Source organism: Cryptotermes secundus, unplaced genomic scaffold (genome assembly GCF_002891405.2).
Source record: "Cryptotermes secundus unplaced genomic scaffold, Csec_1.0 scaffold330, whole genome shotgun sequence".
Classification (NCBI taxonomy): Eukaryota; Metazoa; Arthropoda; class Insecta; order Blattodea; family Kalotermitidae; genus Cryptotermes; species Cryptotermes secundus.
The window spans coordinates 2,133,228-2,152,766 of NW_019734317.1; the positions used below are offsets into that span (position 1 = coordinate 2,133,228).

At 39.9% G+C, this 19,539-nt stretch overlaps 2 protein-coding genes across 4 annotated transcripts in view; one reads left to right on the forward strand and one right to left on the reverse strand.

Moving 5' to 3' along the window:
• Nucleotides 1–10,638, reverse strand: part of LOC111868549 (small nuclear ribonucleoprotein-associated protein B) — a 15,095-nt gene extending 4,457 nt beyond the window's left edge. The window contains exons 1-4 of the mRNA XM_023859286.1: nt 10,511–10,638; nt 10,250–10,343; nt 5,564–5,836; nt 1,064–1,243 (exon numbers count right to left, since the gene is read on the reverse strand). Of these exons, the coding sequence (XP_023715054.1) occupies nt 1,064–1,243; nt 5,564–5,836; nt 10,250–10,343; nt 10,511–10,513 (550 nt within the window). The 5' untranslated portion in view covers nt 10,514–10,638. The remainder of the gene's footprint in view (nt 1–1,063; nt 1,244–5,563; nt 5,837–10,249; nt 10,344–10,510) is intronic.
• Nucleotides 10,639–10,790: 152 nt separating this feature from the next.
• LOC111868548 (suppressor of cytokine signaling 5) lies at nt 10,791–15,516 on the forward strand. 3 transcript variants are annotated; one of them, XM_023859283.2, is made up of 3 exons: nt 10,791–10,945; nt 11,181–11,351; nt 12,445–15,516. In XM_023859283.2, the coding sequence occupies exon 3, from the start codon at nt 12,524–12,526 to the stop codon at nt 14,132–14,134; it is 1,611 nt and encodes a 536-aa protein (XP_023715051.1). In that variant the 5' UTR covers nt 10,791–10,945; nt 11,181–11,351; nt 12,445–12,523; the 3' UTR covers nt 14,135–15,516. The 3 variants fall into 3 exon arrangements, with proteins under 3 accessions (XP_023715051.1, XP_023715052.1, XP_023715053.1); XM_023859284.2 differs by having other exon boundaries at nt 11,287–11,351; XM_023859285.2 differs by lacking the exon at nt 11,181–11,351.
• Nucleotides 15,517–19,539: the final 4,023 nt, after the last annotated feature.

A 19,539-nucleotide genomic window follows, 5' to 3' on the forward strand; every position in this document is an offset into this window, starting at 1 on the left:
AAAGAAATATATGACAGTCTGACAGTGACTTTCTAACTGATAAAGAAATATTAGACAATCCGACACTGACTTCCTGACTAATAATACGCCACTGAAAACCAATCCTTGAATGTGTCAGACTTCCTTGAAGACTTCGCAAGTGCTCTTATGCAAGCACCGATAAATATTTCATCAGTTCTCGAAACAAAGCTGGGCTGTATTTGGCTGAGCAGGTCATAAACAGTCATATCTAAACATAAATAATATCGAAACCAGTACCATGATAAATAATTTCTTTGTTCAGAGCTAAGGAATGAACCACTGACATGACCTCACATAGGTTTGTTTTGGTTTCCAACCCAAGGTCAAACTGCCAGCACTCCCAAAGAGAGCATGTGTCCTGCGACGTGTACACAGGTCATTCGGCCAACTCCGGTTACTGCTTGCAACGTATATACGTTACATTCGGCCGTTAAAGGTTAAAGGGTGTAAGTGGAAATACAGCCAATCAAACTAAAATTTATATATACTTTCAGCAAAACTTCTACCAACAAATAACTCACCCATTCAGCTTATGTAATACTTACTGTTTGTTGGCAGAATGTGGTTATTATTAACACATTTGAACCTGTGGCGTGAAACTTTTAATATGGTGAAGGGTTTGGCATTTGTTCTTGCATCTTATATACAGGTCCCATAGCATAATATCAAGAGATAAAAGCATAGGCAAAACATAACAGAAAACTTATTAAAATATAAGGAAACCCCAGTTTGGTAAAAATTCTTTCTGGTCTCGGCCAAAGCCTGACATACAAGTACATAAACAATTTATTATTATTATTTTCCTGTATTTAATGAATCTGTACTTTCCCCCCAGAGATTCATTACTATATCAATATTTCAAGGCTTGCTCGATAATGTGGTTGGTCCCATTTTGTTGGGAGTGGGGAAGTTCCACTGACAGTCTGGCAAATTTGTGGGTGGTTCTGATGTGCTATCGGAAACATGCTAAACACTCGAATGCTGCCTGACAACAAGACAGTTAAGTTTATAAATGCAATGATGAAGTATCTGCATTACTCACCCATCATGCCAGGAGGTGGTCCCATCATACCAGGTGGTGGCCCTCCAACAGGCATGCGGGGCGGACCCGGTTGCTGTGGCCGCATCTGAGGAGGAGCTGACACTTGTGGTCCTCCACGGCCTCCAGGAGTCATCACCTGCTGGGAAGGACCACCCACACCTCGGACTGGGCCCTGAAGACCTGCAATAAGGTCAGATACAAAGGTGGTGTGCTTAAGGAGTCTTCTGGAAGTATTAAATTTATAATGTTGCTCATAGCTGGAACAAAGCTAGGGCTCACTGTAGATGCTCTTGAGAACATGTCACCCAGCTGGAAACATACACTATTTAATCATATGCATAAATGTTCCATTACTATTTCCAGACTAAACTGCTGATCATTCTAATGAGTTTATTTCCACATTCATGATCTTTCTGACTATTCATTACTGGGCATGGCAATGACAAACACGAATAGTGTCACAACTCACATAGGTCAGGAAATATGCAGTGGTTAACACGAGTCACTGGTAAATGAACGAGTTGGCATAAAACCTTTTAAATGAAGAATGAGGAAACTTTTGTCATTTATTAGATAGCAACAAACTGGCAGGACTCACTGTTCTGAAGACATAGTTACACAGTATTACATGAGAAACTGGTGAGAACATGCTGCCAGAATCCCCCCCCCCGACACAACCACAGAAACAGCGACACATATATAAATTGGAATTTCATTCCAGAAGAAAAATATGCTCAGGAAGTCCTGTAAGGAGATGAGAAATTCTGATCGGTAATGCCCGCAGCAGATCAACTGTAAGATGTTCACAATGACTATGAAACAGATGTGAACATATGCCAGGCAGGTGGCGATGAAATGGTAGCTGTCAACTTACTGCCACAATGGGAATCACTCTAATCTTTGGATTACTGACATGGGTATAAAAATTACTGGCTCACATTTTTTTCAATAATTTCAGCAGAGATTTTAGTGATTTTCTATTTGCTTTTTGAAGTTCTCTTGACATACTATTACTTTATGGCATTTATGGTGGTGTGTCATGTTATCATTCACATTATGAAATTAAACGCATGACTTTGAGGTAGCCTTAAAGAGTAATATTTGTATCAAGTCTTGTGAAAAATGGACCACAGATTTAAAGTGGAAAGGGAGGGGGAAACAGTCAGATGGGCATACATGAGTAGCATAGCGGTCTCACAGACCTGCTTTCTTCCTCCTTCTTTTGTTCTTTAAGAAAGGAAAGCAGCTAAAAATTGTATGGGTGTAAAATGGAGCCAATGCAATAAAAAAATAAATGTTATTGCTCAGTAATTATGGATAAACACTGTTCATATAATATTTCATCAGTCTTAAAAGCCCTGAAGAACTAGACATAGCCCTTACTAACTTCAGTAACATTCTTAAAGAAGCAGCTCTACACGCCACTCCAATTCTGACTACACAAACAAGAAATATAAATATCCCCACTGAAATCAAAAAACACATAGCAGATAAAAGAAGGGCTAGGAAGACATGGCAACTAAGTTATGCCCCATCAGACAGAACTGCACATAACACAGGGCCACCAATAAGTTACGAGCGGAAATCAAGAAGTCAAGAGAGCTGACACTACACAATTACCTCCGAAACCTCAATCACTAAGACAACTCCATTTGGACGCCAGTGAAGTCAATTAAAAACCCTATAGGTCATCCAGAATGATGGGCTCGTAGCGATATAGAAAAAGCGGAACTCTTCGCAGCACACTTATCAAAAGTCTTTACGCCTAATGGCAGTCATCCTGATGACTGCCATCAGGCAGTGACTGAGGACAATATTACCACATTACTGCCAAATATTCAGACAATAAAAGTATTCAGCCCAAAAGGGATCAAAGAAGAAAATAGCTTCTTAAATATCAAAAAAGCACCTGGTATTGACAAAATCACTCCAAAAATGATGAAAGAGTTGCCAAAAGGGGATTGGTCATGCTAACATACATCTACATAGGTAGGCTGAAAAGTAATGCACACATGCTTCTAGAGCGCGAACGAAATGACCTTCAGAAGCGCGCCAGGTGGCATGTGGAAGTAACATTCCCCATCAATACGCATGCACAGGTTTGAGGTCGTTGTGTTCATCCAGTGTATTTCAAGAAGTGGAAGTATGGAGACGTGTTCTAGTGCTATGTCAACGCGAGTTAAACAGCGTGCTGTTATCGAATTTTTAACTGCTGAAAAGGTGACTCCTACTGAGATTCGTCGCCGTTTAAAGGCTGTTTATGGTGACGATGCTGTTGACAGGTTTACTGTAAATCGATGGGTAATAAAATTTCGTGGTTACGAGCCTGAAAAAGCCATAATTGTTGATGAAACACGCAGTGGACATCCGATCACTGTCACAGACGATAATCATCGCAAACTCGTCGATGATTTGATTCAAAATGACCGGCGAATCACTCAAAAGCGTATCACAAACCATATTGGAATATCCAAGGAACGTGTTGGCTTCATTATTGAACAATTGGGATACCGTAAAATCTGTGCACGATGGGTACCATGCTGTCTCACAGATGAGAACAAACAGCGTCGATTGGAATGCTGCGAGCAACTTTTGCAGCACTACCGTGATGAAGGAGATGACTTTCTTTTGTATACTGTGACGGGGGACGAGTCATGGGTCCATCGTTATGACCCGGAAGAGAAAAGACAGAGCGCTGAATATCGACATTCGTCTTCTCCTCAGGCGAAAATGTTCAAAACACAACCATCCGCCAAAAAACTTCCTTTGACTGTTTTGGGATGCTCACCGAGTTTATGTGACCGATTTTCTGGAACAAGGGGCAACGGTAAATTCTTCTCAGCACATACAGACTCTAAAACACCTCCGGCGTCAAGTTTGTNCAGCCTACCCATGTATAATGCTATGCTAAGACCGAGTATTTGGCCGAAACAATTTAAAACAGCAGAAATTATCTTGTTACCAAAACCAGGAAAAGACCCGTAAGAATTATCTTCGTATCATCCAATAAGCTTACTGTCCATAATAAACAAACTATTTGAGAAGCTTACACTTCGGAGACTAAATATGGACCTAAAGCCAGATGAATGGATGCCTCCACATCAATTTGGATTTAGGAATCATCACTCTACAATACAGCAAACACACAGAATCATCCATAAANCCAAAACCAGGAAAAGACCCGTAAGAATTATCTTCGTATCATCCAATAAGCTTACTGTCCATAATAAACAAACTATTTGAGAAGCTTACACTTCGGAGACTAAATATGGACCTAAAGCCAGATGAATGGATGCCTCCACATCAATTTGGATTTAGGAATCATCACTCTACAATACAGCAAACACACAGAATCATCCATAAAATAAATCAAGCATTAGAAGACAAACAATACTGCACCTCAATATTTATAGACGTAAGCCAAGCCTTTGATAAGGTTTGGCATGATGGACTCCTATTCAAGATCAAAAAGGTGCTCCCTATAAAATACTTTAGAATACTCAAGTCATATCTGTTTGACCGAGAATTCTGAACACAAGTTAACTAGGAGGTAAGGCAGGGTGGCTGTGTCTTTGGTGGGGGCGTATCATAGACCAGGGATGCATTGAGACACAGCTTTGGAACACCTCCTCGTGGCCCTGCTGGGCAACAACAGTCTTGGGGGTCTGCATTAGCATGAGCTTCCAGGGCTGGCGGCCGAGTTTCCATAAAGGGCGATGGCTATTTGACCAGAGCCTCCCACGCGGCGGCATAATGACTCTTGGGTTTCATTACGATGTACCCAGGACGAATGCGGGAGAGCACTCCTATGGGGGTAGCTACGGCTATTTGAGTTGTCTCCCTAGAGTACCGATAAGGTGCCACAAGCCTTAGGGCTCAACATTCTAAAATGGTTTTGACCAACCCATGTGGAGGGGTGGAAATGGGGGAGCTCAGAAGCAACCCCCAGGGGCGATAATATCATGTAGGATGCCCTGGTCGCAACCTCATGACTAACTGGTGCCGCACTCCCATTTATCATCTGGGATACCCCTCTCCCCCCGAACATGCACTCTTGGTCCTGGAGGCTTGTGAGGGTTATATTTATGAAGGACCAACCTCCTAAGCCAAGGTGTGAGGCATTGTGCTGAGGGCTGCATGGCACTGGGGTGGTTATTGGCCAGTGTCGTGAACGATCCCCTCAGGGCACCAGGTAGCACCCCGTTGTATTTATGCCTTCCACCCCTAAGGGGCTCTGCGGGTGGTGACCTTTTAAATCCCAATTACTTGTGGGACCAAATCATCAAACCTAGCTTCATACTGTTTCAAAATCAGGTGTTAATTGAAAGTCTGCAGTTCCTGCACACACCCAAGGTAAGATATGATTAAAACATACTCTCCAGAATTAGTGCAAAAAATAAAATGAGCAGTTCCATAACAGTTATACAGCTTGTCATGATATATCCATTATGTCCGTATGACCTATATTATCAACACTCTAACAATCATAAAAAGGTATACCTGCAGGAACTCCTGTAGCTCCAGTGGGAACACCCCTTCCAGCAGCTCGTCCCATGCCAGGGCCTGGTGCTGCTCCTGGAATTGGCACACGAGGAAGTCCTTCTTCTGGGGGAGGTGGTCCTTCTACTGTCAGGGATACAATATTTTCTCCTCGTAATAACACAAATCCAAGGACTCTTTTTTCTTCACGCTCAGGCTGCTTTGTGTTTTTTGGTTTAATCTTACGGAACTCTTCACAGTCTCCCAGAATAAGGTTCATATGTTTGTCAAATGCTGAAGTAAAGCAAGGATCATTACAAAGAGAGATGTTACAGTAATTTAAACCCAATATATTCTGTCCCAAGTGTATATACACAAACTGCTTTGAATGTTCACGAATAAGATATTATTGCAGAAGTTATATAAATAAAAACAAACTCCAAAGCATAACACTTTATGCATGATACACCGTAAGTCAGATTGGGAGATTTCTGGGGGCTTCTTCATCAGGCAATTACAAATTTCAAATCTAAAATGCTACTTGCATACAAACTCCATTATAGATTAAATTATATGTCTAGCTCTATGCATATTCTGAAACCTATGAGGGATCTTCAAAAAGTTTCCACACTTACATAATTTCAAAGAAAATGCAGAGTGGGAAGGGTGGGTGTGAGGTATTGTAGGGTGTCATGTGACTAGTTGGCAAGGCAAGTCTGTTGACTTTGCAGTTAGTATGAGAGTTGCTATGAAGTGGTGATCATGGCAGCGAAAATTGAGAATTGTGCCAGGGAGAAACAATGATCTTTGATGCATTTTCTTTGTGTGCAGAGGTGTACAAAGTAAACAAATTCATCAGTGCTTGTGCGCTCCCTCTTGTGGAGTTGTGCATGAATGGACTGAAATATGTAAAAATGGCTGTATGAGTGCGATTGATGCAGAGTGCTTGGGTCATCCAACCACAGCCACAAATGCACAGAATGAAGAGATAGGGAACTGATTCTTCAAAACAGAACAGTGACAGTGGACAAAATTGCAAACAACTGAATATCAGCATTGGGCCTGCCTATTCTGTGGTGCATAACCTTCAGTTCCATAAAGTCTGTGCCAGGTGGGTTACCTAAGAGGCCAACAGATGAGCATAAGCACATTCACTTAGACGTTTGTTCCCGCCATTTGGCTTGCTATTGCAAAGAAGGTGACAATTTTCTGCAATGGATTTGCTTAGTGGGGGGTGAAGTCCAGCACGGTCCACTGACTGGCATATTGTACCTGCCCCAGGTGATTATGATGGAGAATTTGGTGGAATGAAGACTGGCAGGGGAAACTGAAGTACTCAGGGAAAACCCGACCCAGCACCACTTTGTCCACCACAAATCCCACTTGACCAGACCCAAGATTGAACCTGGGCAGCCACGGTGGGAAGCCAGCGACTAACCACTTGAGCTATGGTGTGGCTCTTTTCTGCAATGGATTGTCACAGGTCATTAAACCTGGATTCACCACTATCAACCAGACACCATGTGGAAGGGGATGCAATAGAAGCATCTGTCATCTCCTGCTGCAAAGAAATTCAAGATGCAACCACTGGCAAGCAAGTTGATGTGGACCATCATCAGATATTCTCAAGGGCCTATTCTTAAGATCTACCTGGAATGTGGAACTGTCATAAGTGCAACCTATTGTGACATGCTTCAGACAGGAGTGAAGCCTGCAATCCACTCTAAGAGATGAGGGAGACTGTCAGGGGGTGTCCTGTTGCTGCATAACAATACCTGTCCCCATACAGCGGCCCGCATGTTGGAAACCCTCAGGAAATTTAAGTGGGAAGTCATGGAACATCAAGCTCACAGTCCAGATTTGGTAACATCTAGTTTTTGCCTTTATGGACCACTTAAAGAAGCTCTAGGAGGGAGAAGATTTTGATGTGACGAGGACGTAATGAACACGGTCCATCAGTGGCTAAATGCACAACCAAAGACTTTCTAGTATGATGGCATTAAGAAGTTGATAGGACACTGGGAAAAATGTGTTGAAAAGCAGGGTGATTATGTAGTAAAATGATGTATTTTGTTGAAAAATGAAAAGTGCAGAAACTTTCTGAAGATCTTGTAGAAGTACCCTACAGACAAGGAGTTCTTACGTGTTAACACGGTTCAGTGCCAGCTGCCATGATTAGGCAACCTACATGAATTCACCAGATTTATTTCAAGTATATTAACATGTATAATGAGCTTTGGTAAAGTCCTGTTGCTTGCTTCTGGAATTCTAATAAATTTGACGATGATGATCCCATCTTCATGTGTATGTTATGCCATTTCAGGAAAAAAATTACAGACTGTGCTGTAAGCAATTTCTAACACAACTACCAGATTTACATCATACATTAATACAGCAGTTCACATTATCCTTCCTCTTATCAATCTTATTCTGAACCTCTTTTTCCTGTTAACCATTTGGCTACTACTCCCTAGACATCTGAGCTATGGCCGACAATAGTACATTGCTTCATATAAGATATCTTAGTCTGTAACTTACACATATCTTCACCTTTGTAATTCTGAAGAAATCTATATAGTGAGTGAAATATTATTTGCTCTATTCCATATATGGAAGTACACACAACTCTCGATTATCCGGGGGCAGATTAACCAGTTTGCGGCTTATATGTTGTTTAATATTCATTCACTTTTGTTTCACATGGTGAGTTGTAACACTATTTTTGCACTAGTGTGAACCGAGCTCTGCATCTTTTGGTCCCGCTATGCTAACACAGTGTTCTAGGGTAGGGCTGAAAGAATGCAAGGATTTGTGGAAAGTTTCAAGGACAGATACACTGCCCCAGTTAGCCTCTTTGTATCGATCTTCAAGTGCGTTAGCAAAATGTCAGGGCGTAAAAGGAAGCGTGTTGTGTTAAGTATTCAAGCTTCAAAATGTTAAGCAGTGACAAAATCGTAAGTTCAGTCGGGGTGCAGCCAGAAGAGTGGGAAGAAAGTGAGAATGAGGAAGAGGTGGACAGTGCTGCTAGTAAGAAAATATCACATGGTGCTGCTCTTAATCATTTGGAATCCTTACTAGACTATCTTGAGAGTGAAGAGAACAGTTCATTAAATGACAAGCTAATATTATGTAGGCTTTGTACGGATATCTGTAAAAAGGAAAATGCCGCGAAAAAGCAAACGACAATATTAATGTAAGATTTGAGGCTTTCACGGCGGTGACTTTGAAGAAAGCAGTCTTCTGGGATTTGGCACCATGTATATGTGGTGTTAACCGACGTTCCAATTTCCTCCGGCCGGTTAAAGACAGCCTGGGCCTAAGGACACTGGGTGTATACAGTATCCCATGTGAGTGCGGGAAGGTCTATATTGGGCAGACAGGCCGCTCCGTGGACATGAGGTTGAAGGAGCATCAGCGGCACATCCATCTCGAACATCCGGACAAGTCGGCCGTAGCTGAACACAGCATCGAACTGGGACACCGCATTCAGCTTCAGAATACCTCCATCCTCGCCACCAAGACGCGCTATATGGATCGCATCATTAGGGAAGCCATTGAGATCGAACTGCATCCAGGGAATATGAACAGAGAGGATGGGTTTCGTCTCAGCAAGTCTTGGAAACCTCTTATCTGTTCTCTTAAAAACCCCCCACCGGGATATGACGCCAGATCCAGGAAGCCACAAGGCCATGACCAACCAACATAACAACCCCCCACCCTCAGCTCACAGTTAAAGCCCAGCCATTTAACCTTGCTACACTCTCCCCTACACAAAATCACGCTTGTCCCGGCTCCCTTCCCCCACCCCTCCCACACCACTGCTTTCACTTGTTTACTTGCAGTTCATCCCCTTCCCTCTCTGCTCAACGGTATGTTCTTTAGTCTGCTTGACCGTGTCTCACGGTGTTGTCGCTTGCAGATTTACTTATACTTNCTTAACCGGGTTTTTGATTAATCATGATTTCCATCCCCACCATTATCCCGGATAATCGAGAGCTGAGTGTATCTGTACATTTCTTACAGTCTGGATAAGTTTAACTAAGAAATATTCAAAAGTTAAAGGGATAAAACACTTTTCTTTACAGTTTTTAATCCTGTTGTGTCATGATTTGTGGTACTCTGACCATCAACACAACTGAGTGGGTACCTCACCACCATTTCACCTGAGAGCAGACAGAGACTCAGTTCTTGAAGCAATGTCTTCTTTTATAATGTGAGACAATCAACAAAGCCCAGAAACTCAATACTCATGAGTCTAATATACCACCATCAAAATTCCATAGAACTGATTAGTGTTCTCTGCAGTAAAAGATTTTTCTCTTATCCACAGTGTTCAGACTGACTCTGGGACCCACTCAGCTTCCTATCCAGTGGGTACTGGCGACTTTCCCAAGGAGTTAAAGTGGCAGGGGCATGAAGCTGACCACTCACCTCCATCAAATGCCAAGGTCAAAAATAGAGACGCTATATCTCCACTCCCCACATGCCTTCATGACATATTGATTAATTAAGAACAGGGATACCTTTACCTTACCTTTATTGATTAGTGTTCTACTTTGAGTTTCAATAGAATATAATTCGCCAATTATTTACCATTCATACCACAGTTTACGAAAACAATGCCATATATGTATTTGTTGCCGTATTCTGATGGTGTTCATACAATATTCATTACATGACGAATGGCGTGCTGTTATGATACGGTACCTTTAAAGGTTCCAATAAACGTCCTCGAATCCTGCAAAATTATTCGGACTCGGTAATTTATATGCTGCAGCATTTTGTTGTTTTTGCTGATAGTCTGAAAAGATAGTATCATCATTACTAACAGAACTATAGTACAACTATACATAACCTACAAATCAAACTCAATGAAAAAAGCAATAGCATTCAATTTCACGGTATAATGACGATATATGAAGTTATATGAAAGTTTTAAGTTAACTATTAATTATATTATATTCTTACCATCTTGGATGATGATTATTTAAAACTGAACAAAACCAATACCACTCCACGCCGACCCAATGCAAACCGATCCAAACCAACAGCAATACGAACCAACACCAACGTCGCTCCTTGCCCTCACTGCCTCACTGCCGCGCTACGTTACTTTTGGCATCGGTAGAATCGGTAGTGATGGCAGTGATCTCAGTCGTCCCAGATTACCTGGAGCTTCTCTCATACGAACCGTGGTGGCCATGGACTTTCTAGTGATCCATGTTCCCAGGGTTCCGGTTAATGGTGCGAAGGTGCCAGATGGGTCAAAAGGCTAGGAGCGTAGTTTCGTAATGTTGTTGTGTCGTGAAAGTATTATATGTTTAGTGACAAAATGATTAGCAATAGTACATAAGTGATTATAATAATGATGTTTTATTATAACATCATCTATCAGTGGGTGATGTGAGTAATTTTTAATGAATGCTCCTATATAAAGTAATATCCAGCCGTAGGACAGTAGGATTTTATTTCACAGATTTTAAGGCGTCGAAAAAAATGTGCGCATATTACGTAACAAGTTTCGAATGTGTACTTACACATTTTTGTGATAAATTGATTGCGATACATGTGTAAACGTGTGTCATTAATTGAGCTCAAGATGGCTACCATATATTATTTTATTGTGTTTTGTCATTAGTGACTGAATTCATTGAAACTGCGATATGAATGTTTGGGCCCTCTACTACGTTCAACATTTTAAAAATCAAGCTCTTCTGGCATTATTTTTATTTATTACTTTGTAGGCTGACCAGAACCAATTCAATTACGTAATTCAGACCATTAAAATTGAAGCCACATTATGCTTGAGGTAAGAAGTTTTGTTTCAGTGACGTTTGGATTATGTTCGGTTATTTTAAATCAGAGTAGCCCAACACAGTATATTACACCTTGGCCCTCCAGTCATTTACCCTGAATTTTACAGTTATAATACTTAGGTTATGTGTTGAAGAAAATTTCTTAAGAGTGATTTAATGAAAGTGTGAATTTTATCATTTTTCGGCCGAGCCCAGTGGAAATAAATGTTACAGAAATACTGTCACTTGCTAGTTCGTAATTTCAGGTTGTAATTTCTTGGAAATATGGCAAGAATCCTGTCTTTTTTTCTTACTAGATTAAAACGTTTTTATTGATTAAAATTTACAGCCTGACATTACTTTTTTAATCTTAAAAAACATTGTGTACAAAGATCATAACCCCCAAACTATGTAAAAAGTTGCATGTTTTTGAGAGAGAATGTAATGTTGGACACAAAAACTTGACCTTTTAAATAAAGGAGTTATTTACATACCAGTATTTGTGAAAAAACAAATGGCCTACTGCATGCCTATAACTGCCAAACTGCATTAATTAATATCTGTGAATTGAATAACAATAAAACATTGGAAAATTATATAAAAATCACGAGAATTGATGCTGGTATGTTCGAAATCTAATTGAATTTGTATTTGGTATGTAGTAACTGAATAACCGAAGCATTCTGGCTGTTCATTTAAGTTCAGATGATCATTCAACAGGTTGGCGGGTACTATTGCCATTTTGATGCAACTAGGTCTTGCTAAAGCCTACAACTATTATTTGAAATATATTTGACTTAACTAATTAAATGCATGAAAACTGATTAATGACTGTGCTGTGTTAAATCTAGTGTTGTAAGTTTTGCAGTACCAGGTAGGTGTCTCCAGTAAATGAACAAGGTTAGTGCAGTATGCAAAATCTCAAATAATGTAAAATGTGTTCTTCTGAGTGGAGTACACTTGTCCACTCGTGCTAATTAAGTTTGGCTGCCCTGTATTAAGGTTGAAACATTATGGAAAACAGTAATGCTAAGTTCCTTCCAATGAATTTTGATGTAATTGGTTTTATTGAAAACTTTATTGAAAATATAATACTTTTTGTTTCAGGGTTGCAAGCAGTATTTAAAATGGATGTACACTGCCTTGATATATGGAAAAGTGGAAGCTTTTCTGAAAGGAGATAGTGATGGGCCAAAGGTTCAGTGATTTGAAAGGATTTTTTGGATCAATGGAAAGCAGAGAAAGTGCATTAACAGCAGAGATTGCTGGTAATATCTTGACTAACCATGTTGATTCAAGTGGACGTATCTTAGGTGGAAGTGATCGAAGTGCGATGGATAATAGTAATTCTTCACAATTAACTGTAGATGTGGCCATTTCACATAGTAATGTTAATGGTAATAATGCGGAAGGTGTAGATCAGCACTTCGAGAGTATTTATAGTAACTGTACTGAGTCTTCAGAGAGTGAAGAGAAAAATGGGAATATGGTAGAGCAAGGTGGGTCTGTGTACTCATGTGTATGCCAAAATAAAGGAGACATTGCTTGCTCAGAGAAGTGTAAAGATGAAAGTAATGTGCATCCTCTTTGCAAGAACTTTGAAGAACATAATGTGGGAGGTATACGCCGTGGTACATCTAGGACTTTATCTTTTGTGAACAGCAAGAGGGCTCGTACTAAATCACTAAGGTCACCAAAGGAAACTGGAAGCTCAGGTAGTAAGAAGAAGCGCAATAATTGGGTTCTTAAATTCAATTGTGCTCGGTTGAAAGGTGGAGGTAGTTGTGGGGGAGTGGGAACAGAAACAGACATTCCAGAACCTAATGTGGGCTGTGAATCTTGTATGTGCACAAGTTATCGGAGAACAGAAGAACATCACCTTGGAGCGGGTGTTGTATTTGAAGCAGCGCCAAGACAACAGGAGTTTTGTCCAGGCAGTGAGTCAGGTACAAGTAGCAATGAGGATAATGCAACACTGGCAGTCCTATCACCAGCAGATCGCTTAATTGACATGTCTAAGTTTAATCCCGAAGACTACCCAATAGAAGACTGTGATGAGAAAGCCCGGCAGGAACGTGCCCGGGAAATTGCAGAGGGTGTCGAACCTCCTCCAGGCTTCTGTCCTGGGCAGCATATCCAGCTGCTGTGTCCCCCAGAACTAACCATCGACAACCTGACAGCATTATTCCAGACACACTTAAGCATACATTCAGCAGCTCTGACAGCTTTGTCCCAGTTGGATGTGAGTCTTTCTCCATCTGTTCAACGTGTTGTTCACACACAGGTGGACTACATTCATTGTCTAGTGCCAGACTTGTTACAGATAACATCTTGCTCTTTTTACTGGGGTAAAATGGACCGTTATGAAGCAGAGAAATTATTGGAAGGTCGTCCTGAGGGAACATTCCTGCTCCGTGACTCAGCACAAGAAGAATATTTATTTTCTGTTAGCTTCCGTAAATATGGGCGTTCGCTTCATGCCCGCATTGAACAGTGGAATCATCATTTCAGCTTTGATTCACATGATCCCGGTGTATTTGCATCTCCAACAGTTTGTGGTCTTATTGAGCATTATAAGGACCCATCTTGCTGCATGTTTTTTGAACCCATGCTCACAATTCCTCTGCATCGTAACTTTCCTTTTCCTTTGCAACATTTGTGCCGAGCTGTTGTCTGCAGCAAGGCTACTTATGATGGTATCAACCAACTCCACCTTCCAAAAGCATTGAAAGGATACTTGAAAGAATACCATTATAAACAAAGAGTTCGTGTAAGGAGATTTGACCTGGAACATTAGATTGATGAAGTAAATATCATATCACCATGGAACATGCTTTTAAAGTTCAAGAACCAAAGAGAGTGCTGTTTGAAGAAGAGAATATATAACAGCATATGCATACATAGATATATAATTATAGAAGTTACAAGCCCAACCTTTGTTACAGTGCATTTACCTGTATTCTGCAAAAGCAGATCAGTGTACAATGCTAACTAATTAGCTGTAGTCACACTAGGCAGGAGTGATAATTCAAAATGACCTCTAGACAGCTCATTGGTTAAAAATAGCTTAACCCTTTTGTTGTTGGTACCTGGTGCAGCTGACATGCCATCCTATATACATAGACTAGTCACTGTTTCCTACCAATGAACATAGATATGTATGTACATAATGTTAGTAAGATATCCAAGAATAATCACTGCAGAACAAATTCTTCAATTAATATATTGTTGCATGATATGCGAAGGAGCAGTTTCAAATTCACTAGGTGTAGAACCAACATTAACCAGTATGTATAGAGAGACAGCAGCATAGAACTGCAATTTCAAGCAGTGAATCCGCTTCAGAACTAGTGTTTTATTTTAATGATCTATGTAATTATATATAAAATTGTTAACTATGACATTATACTGTCAATTCTGTTATGAGCACAAAAAAAAAGAGCAGTGGTTCTGCAGCTGAATGGTAGTCTTTGTGTATTACAGTAATACAGTAGTTAATAAAAAAGATATAGGTAGTGACACTCGGCACAACAGGGGTGATAAACTGTTTTCTTTCTGTCAGGTTTCTGCTCCAGAATAGGTATTTCCAACACCAGGACTGCCTTATGTTGGAAAGTTAAGAGCTTGAATAAACTTAGGTCACTGTTTCTGAGACTAAATAGCATGAAAATAAATGTTTTATTTTATATTCAGAGTTTCTTTGTTTGTAAATAGTGATGAGTTTCATATTCTGCCTCTGTTTTTGTATATAGTAGGACTGTGAAGTAGATGCTTATTGAGAAACATATCTTCCCTTGTTGCCTGCAAGCTTTGATTGGGGGGGGCATATAAAATAGTTGACTGTAATGCTCTGAAATTGTTCTCAGGAAGGAGGAACAAACCACATTCTGTGCCAGTTTTTCACAGTACTGCTACTGGTATGCTAAACCTAAACAAAACAAGCTCATATATTCTGTGGCAAGGGTTCAAAATCCACTTGTACTCCAACATTGCAGAGAAACCTGCTGCCTCCATTTTCATGGTTCTTTTCTTCAGCCTCTACAGTGCCTGTGTCCAAAGGCAATAGAAAAGCATGCAATTTTTATTGAATTTGCAGCAGTAGAGGTAAAAGGTTACTGCATTTCCACGCAATCTTCAAGTATGCTATAGCAAATGTCACCTAACTTTGAACAAGGCCAAGAGTAACCTTGAATGCGCAGAAGAAAAATTCAGACAAGGGGGTGGAGGGTGTGAGAAGTGACAAGCAGCCAGTGGAAGAACGAGTGTTAAGAAACTCCTCCCACCACAAGCTATGTGCGGGATTTGACTAGGAATGATGGGCATTGTTCGAAGTTATTTGACACTGTCTATACTAATGTATTTTCTGTGACAACTGTCATAGTGTTTTTATCTGTTTATGCCATTTATGAATATTCTTACATATCGCCTAGAGTTATAGGTCTGTATATTAACATGGATGGGACCAGAGACTGTTCAAGATCCTTTCATATTAATATTTGGTATACATACTTTTTTATATTTTTCACCTCAGTTTTTATTTTTTAAATTTAGGGCTTTCTTGGGGGGGGGGACAGATGGTTCCCTTACCCCTTTGCCTGATACTTCATTTGATATTGTGCCTTTAGTGATGGTGGTATGTATTGGCTGTTATGGGAAACATTGATGACCACAGTTTCACATTTTGGTACTAAGAGAGAAGGTGGTGCAGCTCACAATAACTGTTCCTGTATGCATTCTCAAAAATTAATGGCAAACTAATCCTTTGCTTGAGTTGTGGGACAGTATTCATATGCCTAATGGACAATGAAGTTGTAAGATTGCAGACAGTTCCCCACCAAATACTCAACTTGGTAACAAGTAATGTCACCATTTTTACACAAGAATGAGAAAGAAATTAGGTATAGTATTTTTCATGAGAATTGGCGTCTGAGCCGAGTTTTACTCTTTGCAAATACATTTAACAAAACATTAACTGAAAATAAACGTTCCACAATGCTACATTGTGCACAATTGTATATTCTATGTTTCCATGCTTTCCCCCTCTCCTCTGCTTCCTTCCAAGCCATAGTATACGTGACTGGTGCATGCCTCAGCCACAGTTTCCAGTGAAAAATGCTATACTTGGCTAATTAAAAAAAAAAAAAAANAAAAAAAAAGCAGCTACGTAAAGAGGGGGGCTTTAGTTCCACCCTGTAATTCCATTTGATTTTACAAACTGTATTTACCATATGAGGAATCTGAATTGGGTCTGTTAATATTGCAGAAGGTACCTCTCTGTAAAGTTTAGGGCAGTTCTTGTGGTAATCTTGTTATACTTTGGAATCCCTATGTATATTGTGGAATTATTTGTACCTCAGATGGTAGGCAAGTCATTTCAGTCTGCAGATCTGAAAGACTGGTGCATTGTACACTGTCATAAATCTGTTCTGAACTGGAAAATGCTACTGTGTAAGTGATAGTAATATCTTTTGTGTAGCACATTTTAAACCATCTGCTAATGGGCAGTGCATCTGTAAACAATTGCCCAAGCACTGGGTTTAAAGCAACAGCATGACTATCTAATGACCATCCCCATTAAAATGCCTTTTTACTCACTGAAAAAAATCACTGACAACAAATTCTAGCTGTTTATAGAACATCAGTGAGGGTGTATATTGTATTAGTATGAATAAAATTACCAGTATAAGCTTCCAGAATAAAAATTTCATGTACTACTGAATCTTGCAATTAAATGGTTAACATCAACTAAACTGACTCCATGGAGTTCAATAATTCCTGAAGAACTGCCAGTCACTCAGCTGCTCAAGACTTTCCCAACATTTTATGGAATCCAAATGTTCATTACTGTGTTCACAAGAGCCCTCCACTGGTCCATATCCTGAGCCAGATTAATCCAGTCCATACCACCTTATAACACTTCTTAATATTGAGGAAGTTACAGGTTTGGTTGTTAGCCGAGAGGTCTACTGTTCAAACTAAGTGAATAGTTAAATCTGCATTTGCAAATCTACAAACAAGATAAAGAGCAGGGAGGTTATCTGAGTGTCTGCTGCAAATTGTTTGGTCCATGTGACAGGAGGGACATACACTCCTTACATCATCTTTACCACACATTGAGACTGACAGCACAATTGGCAAGCACACAGACCAACTATTTAAGAAAGAAAAACGAACCCAGATCACAGGAGTCAGGATAGTGTAGTTGGCATAGCGACTGGCTACAGTCTGGATGACTGAGGAATCGGATTTTGAGTCCCGATAGCATCCAAGAATCTTCTCCACACTGTTCAGACTGTCTCTGCGGTCCACCCAACCTCCTATCCAATGGGTACTAGGGGCCCTTCCCTGGAGGTAAAGTGGCTGGGGCATAATGCTGACCACTCACCTACAGCTAATGCAGAGGTCAAGAAAATGTGAATCTGTACATCCACTCCCCCATATGCCTTCATGGCATAGTGCTTAATGAGTTAAGCACAGAGCCAACTTTACCTTTTTACCCAGATCACAGCATATATGAGAAATGCTCCGTGTTGTTTTGCAAACATTCTTGGCTTACAAATATAAATCACTCCGTCCAATGTGACCTGTAAGTTTATTACTACATGAAAACTCAACACCCTTATGTTTCGGTCTCTGTGGACCATCTTCAGAGGGCAAACATCACTACAAATAGGAAACCACCATCACATAAGTTGTTTAGACGTAAAGTACGTACACTTATATGCTACAATGCATAGTACACAAAATAGAACATTTCACAAACACAGCAGTTTCCTGGGAATGTAAAGTTTTTAAAAAATTATTTAAAATTTCTTGATGCTAATTAAAATTTGCATTGTCAATAATTAAAATTCATAAACCATGCAGGCTCGTGTTCCTCCCATCGTCCCTCTTGTATGGGGCAGATATTGTGCCACCTGTCTATCTTTATGCGGAGGTTCTTTATATCTTCCAAGGTTTGCTCATGGCTGCTGTGCTGTTTTCACTTTCACTTTCTTGGCTTCCCTGTAAAATGTTCACATTCACATCATTTTGCAGAGCAGACTTTAAACCCCAGCAGAACTGTATGCCAGAATCATCTTATTTCTCACATGGGTATTATATATCTGGACAGCCATTTCAATGTGTAACTCACAAGGGATTTCAACATAAAGTAAACTGAAGATTGAACGTTTAATACATAGCAGGGAGTAGCAGTTACAGTCGATGAGCATGTGACACATAAGGTTTCTTTAAAGTAGCTGTTCAGTATTTAATGTGGTGATACTGAAAAGAAATCTTACGTGTAGAGGATATTGGCCTCTCATTTATGCGTTGAGTCAAAATGTGCACGGTGAAGTTGATGCTAGGAACATGCATCCCTCCCACTGGACAGGCAAAATGGTTTGCAGCAGGCTCTCAGATAATTTCCTTCTTTGAATAAATGTTAAGAATGACAGAAGTAGACAATATTGAGTGATTGGTCTTACTGTCATACCTGCATTATCTTTTGTTGCTCTTTGTCAGAGCTGATGTTTCAGCCTTTAAGAAACAACACTTTTCATTATCTTTGCCACATTAATGTCAGTACGGGTGGACACAGGTATTAGGTAAAAGCAAATACTTTCACAAGTCTCTTGATATAAAGGTAAAAAGAGAACAAGCATGAGATAATTATGATCTATGTAAGACTTATGGTATAACCACTGTGATATGAATGATATTCGACCTAACGTGCCATATGGTATCAAGAGCTAGAAGCATTTAGTAACATCTGCAAATAAGCTTCATACATTTCAGGATAAGTAAAAAAAGTCATATGCAGTTTAATATAATACCAAATGCAATGAAGTCTTCTTGGGTGATGACTTGTATCAATATGAAATGAATTTCCAACATGTACATGGTTCTACTTCTGTCAGGGATTGATATAGACAAGACTTCATTGTATCATTATCATTGCACATTTGTGTAGTTTCCATCACAAGTCTGTAGTTTCTTCTAGGTTGGCATGGTCTAGTCTCTTAACCCTTTTGTATTTTCATACACAGCTTGACTTAAACATGCCATGAAGGTCAAATTACAAAAAATCATTTGTTAAAACTTTATGGTACCAATAAAAATATTAACTTGCCATTTCTTGAAGCATATGGTGCATGCATACATACAGGTAAGATGTATATGGATTATCAAAAGAAATTAGCATTTATTTGTAGTTGTCTG

Bases quoted from the DNA above. Each gene is read 5' to 3' on its own strand.
- LOC111868548 (XM_023859283.2), top strand. From the start codon at position 12,524: ATGGGCCAAAGGTTCAGTGATTTGAAAGGATTTTTTGGATCAATGGAA.